The 15,076-nt window shown below is 41.3% G+C and overlaps 1 protein-coding gene across 1 annotated transcript in view; it reads right to left on the bottom strand.

The window, feature by feature from the left end:
- The window catches only part of ALK (ALK receptor tyrosine kinase), a 587,955-nt gene that overhangs the window by 87,561 nt on the left and 485,318 nt on the right, over nt 1–15,076 (bottom strand). The window contains exons 10-11 of the mRNA XM_081903661.1: nt 10,751–10,845; nt 7,830–7,955 (exon numbers count right to left, since the gene is read on the bottom strand). Coding sequence (XP_081759787.1) covers nt 7,830–7,955; nt 10,751–10,845 — 221 coding nt within the window. The remainder of the gene's footprint in view (nt 1–7,829; nt 7,956–10,750; nt 10,846–15,076) is intronic.

The following is a 15,076-nucleotide window of genomic DNA, read 5'->3' as shown; positions in this document are numbered from 1 at the left end:
TCTGGTTTGCCAGAAGCAGCTTAGTCATGTTGGCCGCATGACCTGGAAGCTGTACGCCGGCTCCCTCGGCCAATAAAGCGAGATGAGCGGCGCAACCCCAGAGTCGGCCACGACTGGACCTAATGGTCAGGGGTCCCTTTACCTTTTTACAGCACCCTGGACCTGAGTTGTTTGGGGCTTTGTAAATTAATACAAAGACCTTGAACCTATCTTGGCTGTAGATGAGCAGCTGGTGCAGATGCTTTAACAGCAGTGTCCCAAGGTGGACCATCCTATTTTGCCCCCTGAGGCAAAATGGGAAGCTGGCGTTGCTGTTGCCCACCTCCCAAAGCCTTGCTTACTGGGATCACATGGCTGTGACTTCACTGGAACCCAGAAGCTGCTTTTCCAGTAGTGGCAACAGCAGGACAGGTGGGTGAGATGCCCCCTGCCATGGGGAAGGTTAGGAGAAGCTGTGGCGGCAGTGAGATCTCACATGAGCACCACAAGATCCCACCCGAAGCTACCACTTCTCCCCCTTCTCTGGTGGTGGGGGCAGGGGAGGGCCCCGCAGGGGTGCCACCCCTTGGGATTCGGCTAACTCAGTCCACTTCATAGACTCTGATGGTGTCATATCATGATCCCCAACCAGCAGTTTATGCACTTAAATTAATACACTTAGGATTTGGTTGAACTACTGAACTCAGATATTCAAATTAGACTCAAAGTCAGTAACATACACCAATTTACATTTTAATCATCATAAAAAAGAGAGGGATTTCATTATAGGAGTTAGAGAGATGGATTAATATCAAAGACGTCCAGCTTCTAATCTACACTCAGCCATGAAGTTTACTGAGTGTGTTTGTGACCTTGGCCAACCACTCAGCCTAACCTACTTATCAGGATTGTTGTGAGAATAAAATGAGGGCGGTGGGGTGGGGGGAACCCTGTACACCCTGTTGAAGTCAGAGGAGGAGGGGTGGGCTTAAAAGGTAATAACATAAACTTTAAAATGCATTGTGAGAATTTGAAATTCCTGCCTCAGTACACTTTGAAATTAAACTCAAAGTGCATTTAATTTTGAGCTGATGATGCAGGATATTTCAGGTTGATGATGCACAACATACAGATTGCATCATTTATATCACAGATTACAGTAACTCGGGGCCCATACATAAAGTATTATAGTAGAAATTTAGGGGGGAACTATGGACCTTTGTAAGAAATCAAAGAAAAGTTCTCTAAACTTCAGCTGTGCTTTTAAAATATGTATTCCTAATACTGATGCAGCAACTCAGAGCATGGTATAAAGTTAATCAAGTCTGTAAGGTGCCTTTGGTTATAGCACCGGGCATTTCCATTCATTGCACGCAGCAATGACAGTAGTGCTGGGTGCCTTATTGAAGAGGTACTTCTGATACCTTCTATACTGGTCCTGCTAGCTGACATGGATTAGTTGTTTGGCAGGTGGACCACCGCTTCCCCTCCAGAGCAGGCATGGGCAAACTCGGCCCTGACCACTGGTCCTGTTAGCTAGGGATGATGGGAGTTGTAGTCCCAAAACATCTGGAGGGCTGAGTTTGCCCATGCCTGCTCCAGAGCACCAATGAAATACAAAAATCTGATGTATAGAGATGGCCAAAGCTAACTGGTACTAGAGATTAGAAGGTTCAGTTAAGGCCAGTACACAGGAGGCAATACTAGGTCCTGCTTAACAAGTGGTGGGGAGAACTGGGGAGGAGTGACAGGACTTCTTTCTCTTGCAAATGATGTTGGGTATGGAACAGGAAGGAGTGTTGGGTTAATACACAGAGGGGGTCAAGTGAAGCTCTCCTGTGATTGGGAACCTATGCAAACAGCTCTATGTGTGGAGGACTCTTATGCAGTGAATGCATGCCAGGGGGAAGAGTGCAGCCTCCTGCCCTCTCTCCATAAGATGCTTATTCCTATAAAGTGTAATAAGCCCTAACACAAGAAAAGAAAAGAAGCCTGAATCAACATTTTCAGCCAATTTCTTTTTCTTTTTTGGACATTCCTTTGTGGGAGTGATGGGGGGAGAATTGGTTCAGTTCGCATTTTGCTGTGAAACTACCTAATGAGTGCTGTCTGAAGCAACATGCAAAATGATCCTTCGGAATTCACATTTCTCTGAATTTTAGGGTGCAATTCTACAGCCAAAGAAACTCTGTGTGTAAAGAGTGTGCATAAAGATGCACAGTAAAAAAAAAGTAAAAATAGCATACACTTTTTGTAATATTGGAATTTATTCTGTGTTTGCCAAATTCTTTTATTTTTGTCATTTCTGAATTCACTGACACATTCTGTATATTGCATATCTGTATTTCTAAAAATCTGCATTTTGATGTTTTGAATGTTTGCTGTAAGCCTCATTGGGCACAACTCACTGTAGAAAAGCAGCAGTCAGCCAATCAATCAATCAATCAATCAATCAATCAATACCAAAATGCATTATATTAGAGGTAATTGCTCTGTGTGAAAGGCAACACTGAACGCAAAAAATGTGTAAATTCATAGAAACATGCATTTAAATGTTGACAAACTCTTGTGAAGACTTTTTTAAAAAAGCAAACTCATGCAGAAATGTTGTCCATCCCTACGGGGTTGTTGGGGAAAAGGTGAGGACTTTTGTGTGGTGTTTACGCTTATAACTTATGAGGTTGAGTGCTGTTCTTCATTTTAACTTGCTGCCTGGAATGCCCATTGAAATATGTCATATCATGTTGTCTTCCCATGGACATTCTTAAAAGTGTGGCCAGACAGGGAGGCTGCCTACAGAGCACCAGAGAGCAGCATGAGCATTACTTTTTAATTAAGAAAAAACAAAACTTTGCACCAGTCCCTTACAACCCAAAGGCAGACTCCCTTGCCATCTGTACTTCCTGGAAGACATTCTAAAAAGCGTGGAAGTCTGTGGAAGTCTGTAAAGCAGCACAAAGCTTTAAAGAATTTTATGAAAGAGAACAGAACTTGACTAAGTTAGTAATGCCATCAATGTATACTTCAAGGAAAAAGCCAACCCCTTGCAACCTCTGAATTTCTCCCAAGATTTCAGAAGCTGCAGGGGAGAAAAAAAGCTCTATTCTTTCATATGGAACAAAGAGGTCCATGAAACTGGGGGGGGGGTGAGGATCTGGCACAATTCTAAAAGATATTTAGAAAGCTGATGAAATACTGCACACCATGGTTTTATTTATTACCATTACTAGGGGCAGGAGGGACCTAAGGACAGGACAGAAGGCAATGGGAAAGACGAGGAGGGGAAAAGAAATCATTTGCAGAAATGTTCAGAGTGGAACGCTTTCCAATTCAAAGGCTGATATTGATGTGTAAAGTTGTTCAGGTACCAAGCAAGAGAAATCAGAGCCCTGGTCTGCAGCCCAGCTGGTAGACTCGTAAACGCACAACGGGGTACTTTCACTTATTTCTGGTGGTTGTGTTCTCTTCCTTGATGGCTGGATGCCCCTCATCATAGAAGTGACAGTTCTGCATTCCTGCCGGCGAGCAAGGGAATCGGATTCTGCTACCACTCTGCAGGGGTTGTCTGCCTCTGGTTTGAAAATAAAGCTAAAAGGGACGACAGGGGGTGGACTGTTTCTTCAGCACTGAATGATCAGGTATTTACTTCCTCAGCACAGCCTAATTACGCACCTGAAGCACAACACCAGACACCAACACGAAGATGTAAGGAGCAAAGCAACACCAGTTATTTTGTGTTTATTTATACAAGTGATTTACTAGTTGCTCTTCAGCCCAAGCTGCCAGTTTTTCAGAAGGATTAAAAATTAAAAGTACAGCATAATAGATATCAAAGCAGTAGAACACACCACAAGCAGAATTGATCCAATTCCAGTATAATCAAATTGGTGCTAAGGGAAAACAAAAACAGTGCCAGATGAACTGCCCTAGGAAGGGAATTCCAAATATGAGGTGCCACTGGTGGGAAGGCCCTGACTCCAGCCACCACCTGCCTCACCTCAAGCACTAGGATGACTCAGAGCAGAGCTTTAGATGCCAGTTTCTGGGCAGATTCATACAGGAGAAGGTGATCCTTCAGGTGCCCTCATCCCAAGCTATTTAGGGCTTTAGGTCAAAATTGGAACTTTGCATTGCGCTTGGAATCCACCTGGAAGCAAGTATGTTTCGAAACTGGCATAACATCCAGTCCCAGTTATAAACATGCTGCTGTGCTTTGCACTAGTTTCCAAACAGTTCTCAAACGCAGCCCAATGTTCAACACATTGAAATAGCCTAAGTGAGGTGAAACCAGTGCATGGTTAATTGTGAACAGGCGATCTCTGTACAGGATTAGCCAGAACAGGAGAATTAGACTCAGCTAGTGGAATATGTCTTGAGCCCCAGAATCTATCGACACCACTGCAGATGGGGCCAGTTATTGCCATTGTTCTCAATGGACACTGGTTCTAATCCTTCCACAACACACAAAGACCTGATTGTGCTGCTCCTGGCAGCAGCTAGGCTTGAAATTGACAAGTGCTGGAAGTCAGCCAATGGGTGTGTGTCTGAATAATATTCAGGATGTAGACTTTTCTGAGCATATTACGAAACATCAGAGAATAATAAAGGATGAAACAAAACATGACTGATTTGACAAAGTATGGTTCCCGTTGCTTTGCTACATGAATAAGAAGAGAGAAGGTCACCCATCCGTTAACACTTTAGAGAGGTAATCTGACTGTGATTTGCTCTATAATGCTGGGTATCAGTGTAGTCTGCATTTTCCAGGGTCAGTGGACATCCTTTTGTTCTTACACACTGTTCAATTGATCAGTCCAGAACAGTCCAGGCAAAGAACCCACCTACCCATTTCAGTGTAATTTGTATGGCGCGTTAATTTATTGGCTCCTATTCAAGCCATTACTGACTACTGAAACAAATCTACACTTCCACAGTTTCACCTGAATTTGATGAAAAGAGGAAACAGCTAGGTGTCATCAGCATACTGATGACAACACATCCAAATCTTTCAGTAACCTCACTCAGTGAGGAGTTTTAGTACAACAATAGTTCTCCAGCCCACCTTAATAAAAGAGTTAAAAAAACAAAACAGGAATGGAATCACTGCATAACCCTTATGGAGTCTCATTGGAATGATTGTTATGTCCATCCAGATTCCATCTTAAGAGTTTTAATAGATGCACACCATATGGCTTTAACGCCAGCCAGCTTTTCCCTCCCTTCCCTGCCCCTTCTTAGCTTTGTTTATTATCAAAAGATGATACATATTTTATGATATTTTAGTTGGCCTAATAAAGGTACTGTCCTAATATGGAGGTGGAGGGACACGTGGTGATCTATGGAGTGAAGCTATTGGTGAGTTTTGCTTATCATGAAACCAACTGAAATACTAAATGAAGCTGAATTCTCTTTGTCTGCCCACTCATTTGTGAACTCTATGCCCTCCTCTGGAAGCCAATAAATTAAGAAAATGCCAGCCAGTTTTGATTTGGCTACAAAGTTTGGTATACATTTGCATATAGTTAATCTGCAAAGGCCTTCCATCAATTACCACACAACCGAGATTGCAAATGTTTGAATGCCAGACTAGATGGGATATTAATTGCATGATGACAATTAACATGTCTAGTTTTTAAAATTTAACAACAGGAGCAGCCAAAAGTAGGAGATGGGGCAGCAGCAATCAGAGGAGGATCAGGAATATGATACGCAGGGAGGAGCAGTTAACACTTTCCTGCACATCACAGCTCCCCAGCTGCTATTCACCAAGGAGAGAAGTTTCCATTAGCATCAGATCAAACTTTACTGGCTCCTTGGATCACCTTCTCTTTCTACACCCTCTAGACATCTGCAGCAGTGGAGTTGTAAAGGAGCAGAGTTCAGAGAAGCAGATATGTCTATCTGCAATCTGTCTGCTGCAACAAGGAATAAGATACCTGAGACCAGCTGTCATCAGAGTCCCTTGTTCAAAACAGCACTTTACTGATCCGGCTCATGGTAAGTCAGGCATAAATAAAACTATGATTGTCGCAAAATGGTTCCCTGATATTCATGCTACATCAATTCCCACCACCAACACTACTAAACATTCAGGGTCAATTCTTATGACCTTTCCTGAGTGCGACACCCACAGCTTTTGACAGTAAGGGCTGATTAGAAACTGCATCTTCTGGATACAGTTGTGAGAATCAGCTTTCCAGAGAGCCAATAAACTATCCTTGTAAGTTTTCCAAGGTAGCTTGCCTTCCTCCCCCCTGCCCCATTTTCCTGATATTTGGCACAGTAAATATAAATAAATTTGAGCACTTTAGGAACGAATAATGCCCTGACCTGCTTTATTGCCTCTCATATTGGGGAATGGCAACTCAAGTGCAAGCTTTCTTGCTGCTCTATGCATGTTTTATACAGGACACATTATAAAACCCACTCAGTGCAAGATGTACGGCCGTTGCAAGCTAATGTCAGGAAATCAAGCGCAGGACCAGGAATCTCCCTCCTTGTCAGCTCCATTGCAAACTGATTCATGGAACAACATTTCAGAAGTGCTTTTTATCTTTGAAAGTGCTGTACAAACACTCTAACTAATGAAAACAGCAGTGGGTGTTGTTGATATCTATGTTTACAGCATTTATCACGGCATTAATACATTTCCTTTGATATGCTAGGTCTATTTTTTTTAAAAAAAAGACGCAGAGTGCAGCATGGCTACAGTAGGTCTACAAATTACTGGCAGCCCTCATCAGTCACCTGTATCTGCAGCCATCAGTTACTTTCAGAAGCATCATAGAACATCAGAAAAGCCACTACTACTATCACCACCCATCGGCACTGCAACTTTTCCATATAAAAGACCCAGGTGAGTCACCTTTGGACACAAGCCTGGCCAGCTCTTTCTGGGTGTCAAAGAAAACCAAGCCTTCACATTGTGATTAGGGTAAAAGTCTGCTCAACACCCCATTGATTAAGGCAAGGCAGTTGCATAGGTGAAGACCCCATCAGCCAGACTCTCATCTGAGCTGATCCAATAAGGTGTTCTGCTTACATACCTAACAGTTTTTATAGGAAAAAACAAAGTTATCAGAACCTGGTTAACATGAAACAACAAGAAACTAGTTTTGCAGGAAAACGGCATTGCTAGTCAAAAACACTCAAAGGTTCCATGCTTCATCTTTTCATGTTTCGCCCACCTTCATGCTGACTCTGTTTTTCCATGCTAAGGGAGATGTGACCTCAGAGTGGAAACTCGAGCCCTGCAGACTCCAGGTCCATGCATTCTGCTTCCACACGGGAAAAATACTGGGAAACTCCCAGTGGCTGACAGCAGTGCTACACCAAGGGGATGGACCACACGCCAGAAAGGGCAATAAACAAAGGGAAAGCACATGTGCCTATCAGAGGCATTATGGGTTAGAGAAATGCATGCAAAGTCCATGGCAGCTTGGATTAGTTATAGCAAGGATACAGACTTTTGATTTGCCATTGACTTTCCCACAGTGATCAGTTTGCCTTCCTTCAATGCATTCTTTTAATAATAATAATAATAATAATAATAATAATAATAATAATAGGCATTAGGGCACTTTTTTTCTAATCATTTCTTTTCCAAAATGGCAACATTCCTGGTTTTGTGAAAAGCCTTGCCCTAGCTGTCCAAATAAATACAAGAGATATTTCACAGCCCAAACACGCCAAATTTGCACGTTCTCATTTGCTGAAAAAAAGTCACATTGTTTCTCTTTTCATCACCCAATAATCAATAAAGCACTTTACTGTATTTAATGGAAGCTTGCCCTTGTGAAGACTTCTGTCCACTTGGAATGATGATTCTCAGCAAGAAACTATTTCCCTACCTCCAAGGCCAACTGGTGCAGGATCCTGTGTTGGCCTTTCTGTAATCTGCCCTTCCCCCCTGCCTCTTTCAGTGAGCAGATTGCCTGCGTCCGGGCTGTTGTCTCGAGATGTCTTCTCTTCATTGACTGGAACAAACAAACAAAAAAAACAGCCTGGTTTATGACTGTGCAGATATGGCGTGTTGGCCCTGGCAAAGGGAGGACAACAACAGCTGGTGGTGGATCAAACTGGGCCAAAGGGTTTGCAACCATAACGCGTGATGGCGTTAAAAGGAAGGGCAGGCTGGCATCCATTGCTGCTGTGGGATCTGAAACAAATGGAGAGGAAAAAACAGGAGGGAAGGAGGGAAGAATGCTTAAGATGCTAACAAGGTGAAAGGACATCAGCATGATTGGGGGTGAGCGGCGAATGCAGTGGCTGCTGTTTAATTGTCTACTTCCAACATGCATATTTAGCCTTTAAAACAGTGGAGTGCAATTCTTCTGCAGTTACAATGCAACAGCTACAAATAATTTAAAAATATATTCCCTTGTAGCTGCAGAAGCTCAGATTCAACTGTAGAGGCATTTGGCATTAGGACACTAGCAAATGGAATGCATTAGAAATAAGGGGTAGATTCACAGATGGCAAATGCTATAGAGAGTGGTTGTAAAACAGCGACAGAGATACAGTGAGTTTACATCAGAGGAGAAACTGGATAAAGGGAAATTTAACACACAGCATTACTGATTATCTTAATGGTTGGAAGATCAGGGGCAAGAAAAGACAGCTTAAGCCTAATGTCCAAGAACAAGGAAATGAGACAAAAGCACAGTAGTTCATGCACTGCTGTCACTAAACAGCCATAAATGTTTAAATATGGTGGCAATACAAGTAATATGATAACCCCAGTGCAAAAGGCAGTGGAGTATTTCAACTTTACAAACGTGCTTAGCGTAGTGCAACATTTCTGATAGGAACCAGCTCCCAAAGATTCATAAAAGCAATGGTCTTTCCAGTCTGGAGGCAAAGGATCTTAGTAAGTTGCCGAGCCTGAAAGCCTTGAAGGTTAATCCTAGAGTTAAACTATCCTGGCCAGAGAGGGGTAGGATTTGGTGTAAGTCCCAGTGCTAATGGATATTGGAGATAAATCACTCTTGGGGATACGACACCAGTGTAACAAAGCCAGGTATATGCAGGCACAGTGTTACACTGCTATATTTTTTATTTATTTAACTTATTAGATTTTTATACCGCCCTTCATCAAAAGATCTCAGGACAGTTCACAAGATAAATCCGGACTAAATAATCTGGAGTAACCGCAGATCAGGTTCTAAAGCGCTCTTGTAAAACTGCCCAGCACTCCTGTACAAAAAGGCAAGCCATTAAGGCTCCCATTTTACAGATGAAAGGCACTGAAGCTGAGATCATTACACCTAAGTAGCAAGGGACAACAAAACTCTTGCCTGAGCGACCACTTCAGTTTATTGAGAAAGCACGGCAGCAGCATCAGAGCCCAGAAGTGTCACTGGCTGGAAGAGACAAGCCACTGCCCTGACTCAAGGCGATGCAGACAAACTGAGATGGGGGTGCCAGACTCCAGGCAGCAGCTTCTGAAATGTATGTGTCCCTTCTCCTACAAGCACAAAGTGAAATGGCACCATTCTACACCCACCTATATTATTATTCGCACTACTGATACAACTCTGATGGCAATGAGGCCAAAAGTAAGTAGCATCAGGGGTGTGGGGCAGGATGAGAAATCTAACAGTTCAATCCTATATATCCATACATAGAAGCAAGCCCACTAAGTTCAATGAGCCTTACTCCCAGATAACTATGCATAGGATTGCAACAATTCTCTGAATTCTAAATCCTTTCCCGCCACTCCTCTCCTGGCTCCCAAACTAGCATTGCACTGCACTGGCAAAACAGATGGTGTAGATTAAACACTCCCATTGAACACTGCAGCAATATTCTGGCTAACTCTGCTCTCAATCAAAACACAACCAGAGTGGTATATAATCTCCTGGGAAAATCATAGCAAGAATACATATGGCGCTACTGAAATTTCATAAATGTATGTTCATGATATCAGATTAACATTTGGCAAAACGGACATATATTTTCCTTAAATACAATGAAAAACTTCACTGCATTACATTCTATATATACTGAAATCTCCCTTCTGTGATGAGCTAAGATAAAACTTCTTTCGAAACGTTTTGCCTGGATTAACATTTATCAGGATGGTTAGTATAGGAAGGAGACTTCTAGGCAGATGAGAGCTTCCAGACTGCTATTTTGTGAGTAAAGATTCAATCACATCCCAACAAAAACACCAAGTTTGTTTGTTTTTTAGCAAGGAAAGTGACAGGAAGATACACAGGAAAGTGTGGGAGAACAATTGTTTGTCATAACATTATATAACCTCCCTGCAAACAAATCAGAATAAATTTTCAGAAAATAACTGACCCTGTATAATCTCCCTGCAAACGTTGTACAAACAGTTCAGCAAACAAGTAAGCAGGAAGGGACCAACAGCTCTTTTTTAGTTTAGTTGATGTTGGGATTTTAAAATGCTGGTTCTGGTTTAAAAACCTTTCTTTTTTCATTGTAGCTTGCGTAATGGAAATTTTATATTGAATTTTTTGCCTGACAGCTGCCAAGGCTGAAGGCTAGTAAAATAAAGTTGATGACTGACTGATACAGTGCTAGACGTTTTGGGTGCAACTTGTACTGCTCTCACCTTGACCTGCTTTTCTCAGGGCCTCTTTGCACATGCTGTAGAAGTGCCAAAACAGGAAGCATGAGTGAGCTGCACCTACTTCCACACTTCTAGGGTAACAAGTGAAGACTTTAGTCAAAAAGATATGTATTTGCAGTAACCATTGTACTGTAGCAGGCTACACATTAAAAAGCTAATCATAGGCTCGCTCACTTGTAAGATAGCAGTCCAGGCTGAGTGACACATTATCAAAAGCAATGATGGCTTCCGATCCAACTTTCCAGGATGTAACAATCTGAAGCCAAAACCTGTAAAGAAGAAGAGAAGTTATCAAATTCCGGCAGATGGAAATACCGCTTACCACAAACGCATTTGCTTTTGATATACCCAGCCCAACCTTTCAAAGACAGGGAAACAGTATTGACGCATAATGGGTATCCTGGTGTCAAACCAACCAACTGTTCCAAGGGGGGAGGAGAAGGAACATTCATCCAAACAAGATATACCAAAATAAGCAGTGGCATTATGTGGAAGTATGATGGTGCATATAATTGGGCAAATAGTTCTTCATGGTGATATCCCTCAAACCAGCAGTGCAACAGGTGCTCTAACTCTGAGTGCAATGCTGATAAATTGCTAATTTGCTGATTTTCCTGGTGGACTATTACTTCACTGGGATCTTTCACTGTGTAAAGAAAAGTATTTCAAAGCCAAGTTTGGGGGAGGCAAAATTACATCATGTTGGTTTCTGTAGTCTGTAAGCCTCACTTATTTATAGTAGGAAACAGTTAGATTGAGAATTGTGGTCTGACTGAGTGGTCCTTGGATCAATTAAAATGCCACTGATTAATCGGGCAGCAGTCTTTTTAAATAAGAAGTGTAACTAGTTTTTAATGCAAGTACTTACAAAACCACAGCTACTTTGTTTCTGCTGTAATATGCCTCCCCAAAAGCATGGAATAATTGCTTGATGTTGGAATTAAATATGGGTCACAAAGACTAGAAGGAGACCATGGAAATGATGCTCCGGGCAGTGATCAATCAGGATGAATCTATGAAACAACTCTTTATGGTCGAAGACACAACTCAGATGGAATATATAGCTGCTGAGGGTAGGCTTTGTGCGCTCATTAAAAGAATATGCAACCTTTGAGCTGAAAGGGAATGGTAGGGTAGCCAATGTTTGCATAAGTGCTTAAAAATGGTGCCAACAAATTTAATCCTGATGAACAATGACCTATAGAAAGATCATGACACTTTCTTTTATCCATAGAAAATATGGAGCCTTTATACTGGTGATAAGCCAAAGACATGAAGTTGTAAGATAGACAGAGCCATATATTTCAGGTCTGTGTCAATTTCACGTGTGCCATTTTTATTTAAAGAATTGTTTTTACTAAGCATGTGTGTGTGTGTGTGTCTGTAGAACTTTTTTCTGGGGGTACACAGGGGTACGCATATCCCTAAACATTCTGTGAATCTTTGTACTTCTATCCATTTACTGTATTTATTTTCCCCAATTTGAACTATAAAATGGTGTATTTCTTGAGTCAAAATGAGAGTACCTCTAAACATTTTTTTTAGAAAAAAGCACTGTATGTGTGTGTGTATGAGAAAAGCATTTTATCATAAAATATATTTTAATGCATTTTGATAAACCCTTTTTGAACTGAAAAGTGCACTGCAAAAATTCAGAGAAGTGCAAAATCCAAAGCATAAATACATTCTGAATCACACATTAGTTCAGGAGGTCCTGATCAGGTCAAATCCATTCAGAATTCAAAGAAAATGGATTTCCCAAGCAGCCCTAGTAAGGATATGCATTCATCTCATGATGCAAGTCTAACATCTCTGATACCAGAGCCAATTAAGATCTACCAGAATATTACCTTTGTAAAGGAGAGTTTGTTCAAAACAGAAATCCATGCCATTGGACATACTGGATAGTTTCCCCCCCCTTGCCAATTTACATGCCAATTTGGCACAGTGGAGAGCTTCCAAGATCCCAAATATGCTTAAGAATCTTGGAGTAACTCCTGCAACTTATTCTTAGCTGTGTACTAGTGATGGTTTTCCCCCTCTTCTGCTCTGTTTTAATCCATCCATCTTCCCTGTTGTTGCAAGACTGATCCCCTTATGAGAAGTCAAGAGGCGCATAGGACTGGGGAGGGGGGGTGGGACTAGAAGCATAACAATCCTGCTAAATGATAAATGGAGGCAAGCTTAAGAAAAGCTGGTCATACAAATTGCCTGCTAAATGTGATGGGTTAATACCTGCCCTCTGTTATATCTCTACAATCCCCATCAAACTGATGGACTAGCCTCATTAACTGAGCAGCTGAGATGTAGCAGATTGCACAATTTGTTCATCTTGTATTTAGCAGATTTCTTATGTGGTCAATTGGGGAGCAGTGCAAGGGACTCTGGCTTTCATTCCTCAAGACAGAAACACAGGATTCCTTTTCTATTCTTGCTTTGGACTGAAAGATCCAAAAACTACATGGAACTGTGGGAAATCGATAAGTATAAATCTGCAACACTGATTTCAAATGGGACTCTATTTTTCCTCAACGGCACTACTAGACCAAACTAAGCATGACATTAAAGACACTTGTGCTTGTAATGTGTACATTTTTTAAAAATGCGAACAGCTACCTCATGAAAGTCAAAGCAAGGTCATCGCCATGTTGGGTGGAGAGCGAGACCTTAACCAATTCCTATTTGCCATGATCTCAATGAATACCCCCTGCATGACAGAAACCTCCCTCCAAATGTTGCTACTTGCACTGAGCAGAATATTCTTATTGGCACAAATGGAATATTTCCTCTTAGTGTAAATAACAGCACCCACGGAGTGATTTTCACCAAGGGTTAACCATCCATCCCCAGCTACCATGCCCCCAGTCTTGCTCAGGCCTTCCTGGTGGTGACTACTTGCATTTCAAAAATATATACATTAACTGCAAAGTCACATTTAACATCACATTTAGTTTGGCCATCGGGCTTTAGCTACACCCCCACCCCCAAAGAATCAAAGCTTCATATTACAGGGGCTACTAGGACTAAGTGCATCTGTAGCATATAGAACCAGTTTCCAACAGTATTCTACTTTTGCATGAGACCTGTCAAACTTTATCTTGCAGCAGCTGCCTGCCCTTCAAGTCCTCCAAGGATAGGGGCCTTACAATAAGCAGCTCTTGAAACACATGAGGCTAGTGTTAGAAGGAAACACCCCCACCCCAGGTTTGGCGTTGCCAAATTTAAAATTATACTATGAAGCAGAATGCCTTGTATGGCTGAAAGAATGGATCACTTTGGAAAAAGCAGATTTATTAGAACTGGAGGGCTATAACAACAGGTATGGATGGCACTCCTACCTCGCATATGATAAGATCAAAGTCCATAAAGACTTCAATAGCCACCTAATTAGAAACACGTTATTTAAAGACTGGAGCAAGTACAAAACGAGACTGGAGCCAATGACACCATGGTGGCTCTCACCTCTAGAAGCCCATGCCATGAAAAAATTAAACATGAATAAGGAATGGGCAACATATAGAGATTTGATTAGGGAAGATCAAGGTAAACTTAGAAGAAGACCATATGAGGAAATAAGGCATTATATCTCCGACAGATGGCAATATATACAACTTGGAAGTGCCTTTAACTCGGACTCGAAGAAAGGCTTTGCTAAAGAGAATTCATTAATGCATGAAACATGATTAAAAAAACAAAAAAATTACTATCTAAAATGTATAACCTTTTGCTAGATTTGGATATGATTGATGAGGAAGTGAAAGAGGCAATGATTAAATGGGCGCGAGACTTCAGCCACACAATATATTTAGAGCAATGGGAGAAACTTTGGCAGGAAGATATAAAGTTGACCACCTGTAGTACAATAAAAGAAAATTTCATCAAAATGTTCTACAGGTTGTATTTAACACCAGTCAAATTAGCAAAAATCTGTAAACAAAAATCCAGCCTCTGTTGGAAATGCAACAAGGAAGCTGGGACAACAATGCATATGTGGTGGAGTTGCACCCCAATTAAGTACTTCTGGGGAGAAATACATGAGGAGTTGAAAAAATGCTTAAAATCCCATTAACGAAAAAAACAGAGGCTTACCTACTGGGCCTTTTAGGAAAAGAAATACTGGGGGGGGGGGGAGAACTTTCTTATATGCGACCACCGCAACTAGGATAGTAATATCATCTAAATGGAAAGCTAAAGAACTACCTACCAAGGAGGAATGGATTCTCAAATATTTAAAATTGGCTAAATTAACAGCATCCATACAACAGCAGTCAAATCAAAAACTAAAAAACGAATGGCAATGTTTTGATGATTATATGACAAAATATTGCTCTAAAAAAGACATGCTAATATGCTTAGATTAAGAATGTAAAAGCATCAAAACAATAAATTATCAATGACATATGTATGTATGTATGTATATAGAGAAAATAAAAACAACCAGAATGCAATGATAAGGGTAAAATTGATTCTAGAGAAGACGAGTAGCGGTGTAGGGAAGTT

The sequence above is a fragment of the Podarcis melisellensis genome (genome assembly GCF_964234715.1).
Source record: "Podarcis melisellensis genome assembly, chromosome: 3".
NCBI lineage: Eukaryota > Metazoa > Chordata > Lepidosauria > Squamata > Lacertidae > Podarcis > Podarcis melisellensis.
This window is presented reverse-complemented; position numbering and strand designations above follow the sequence as displayed.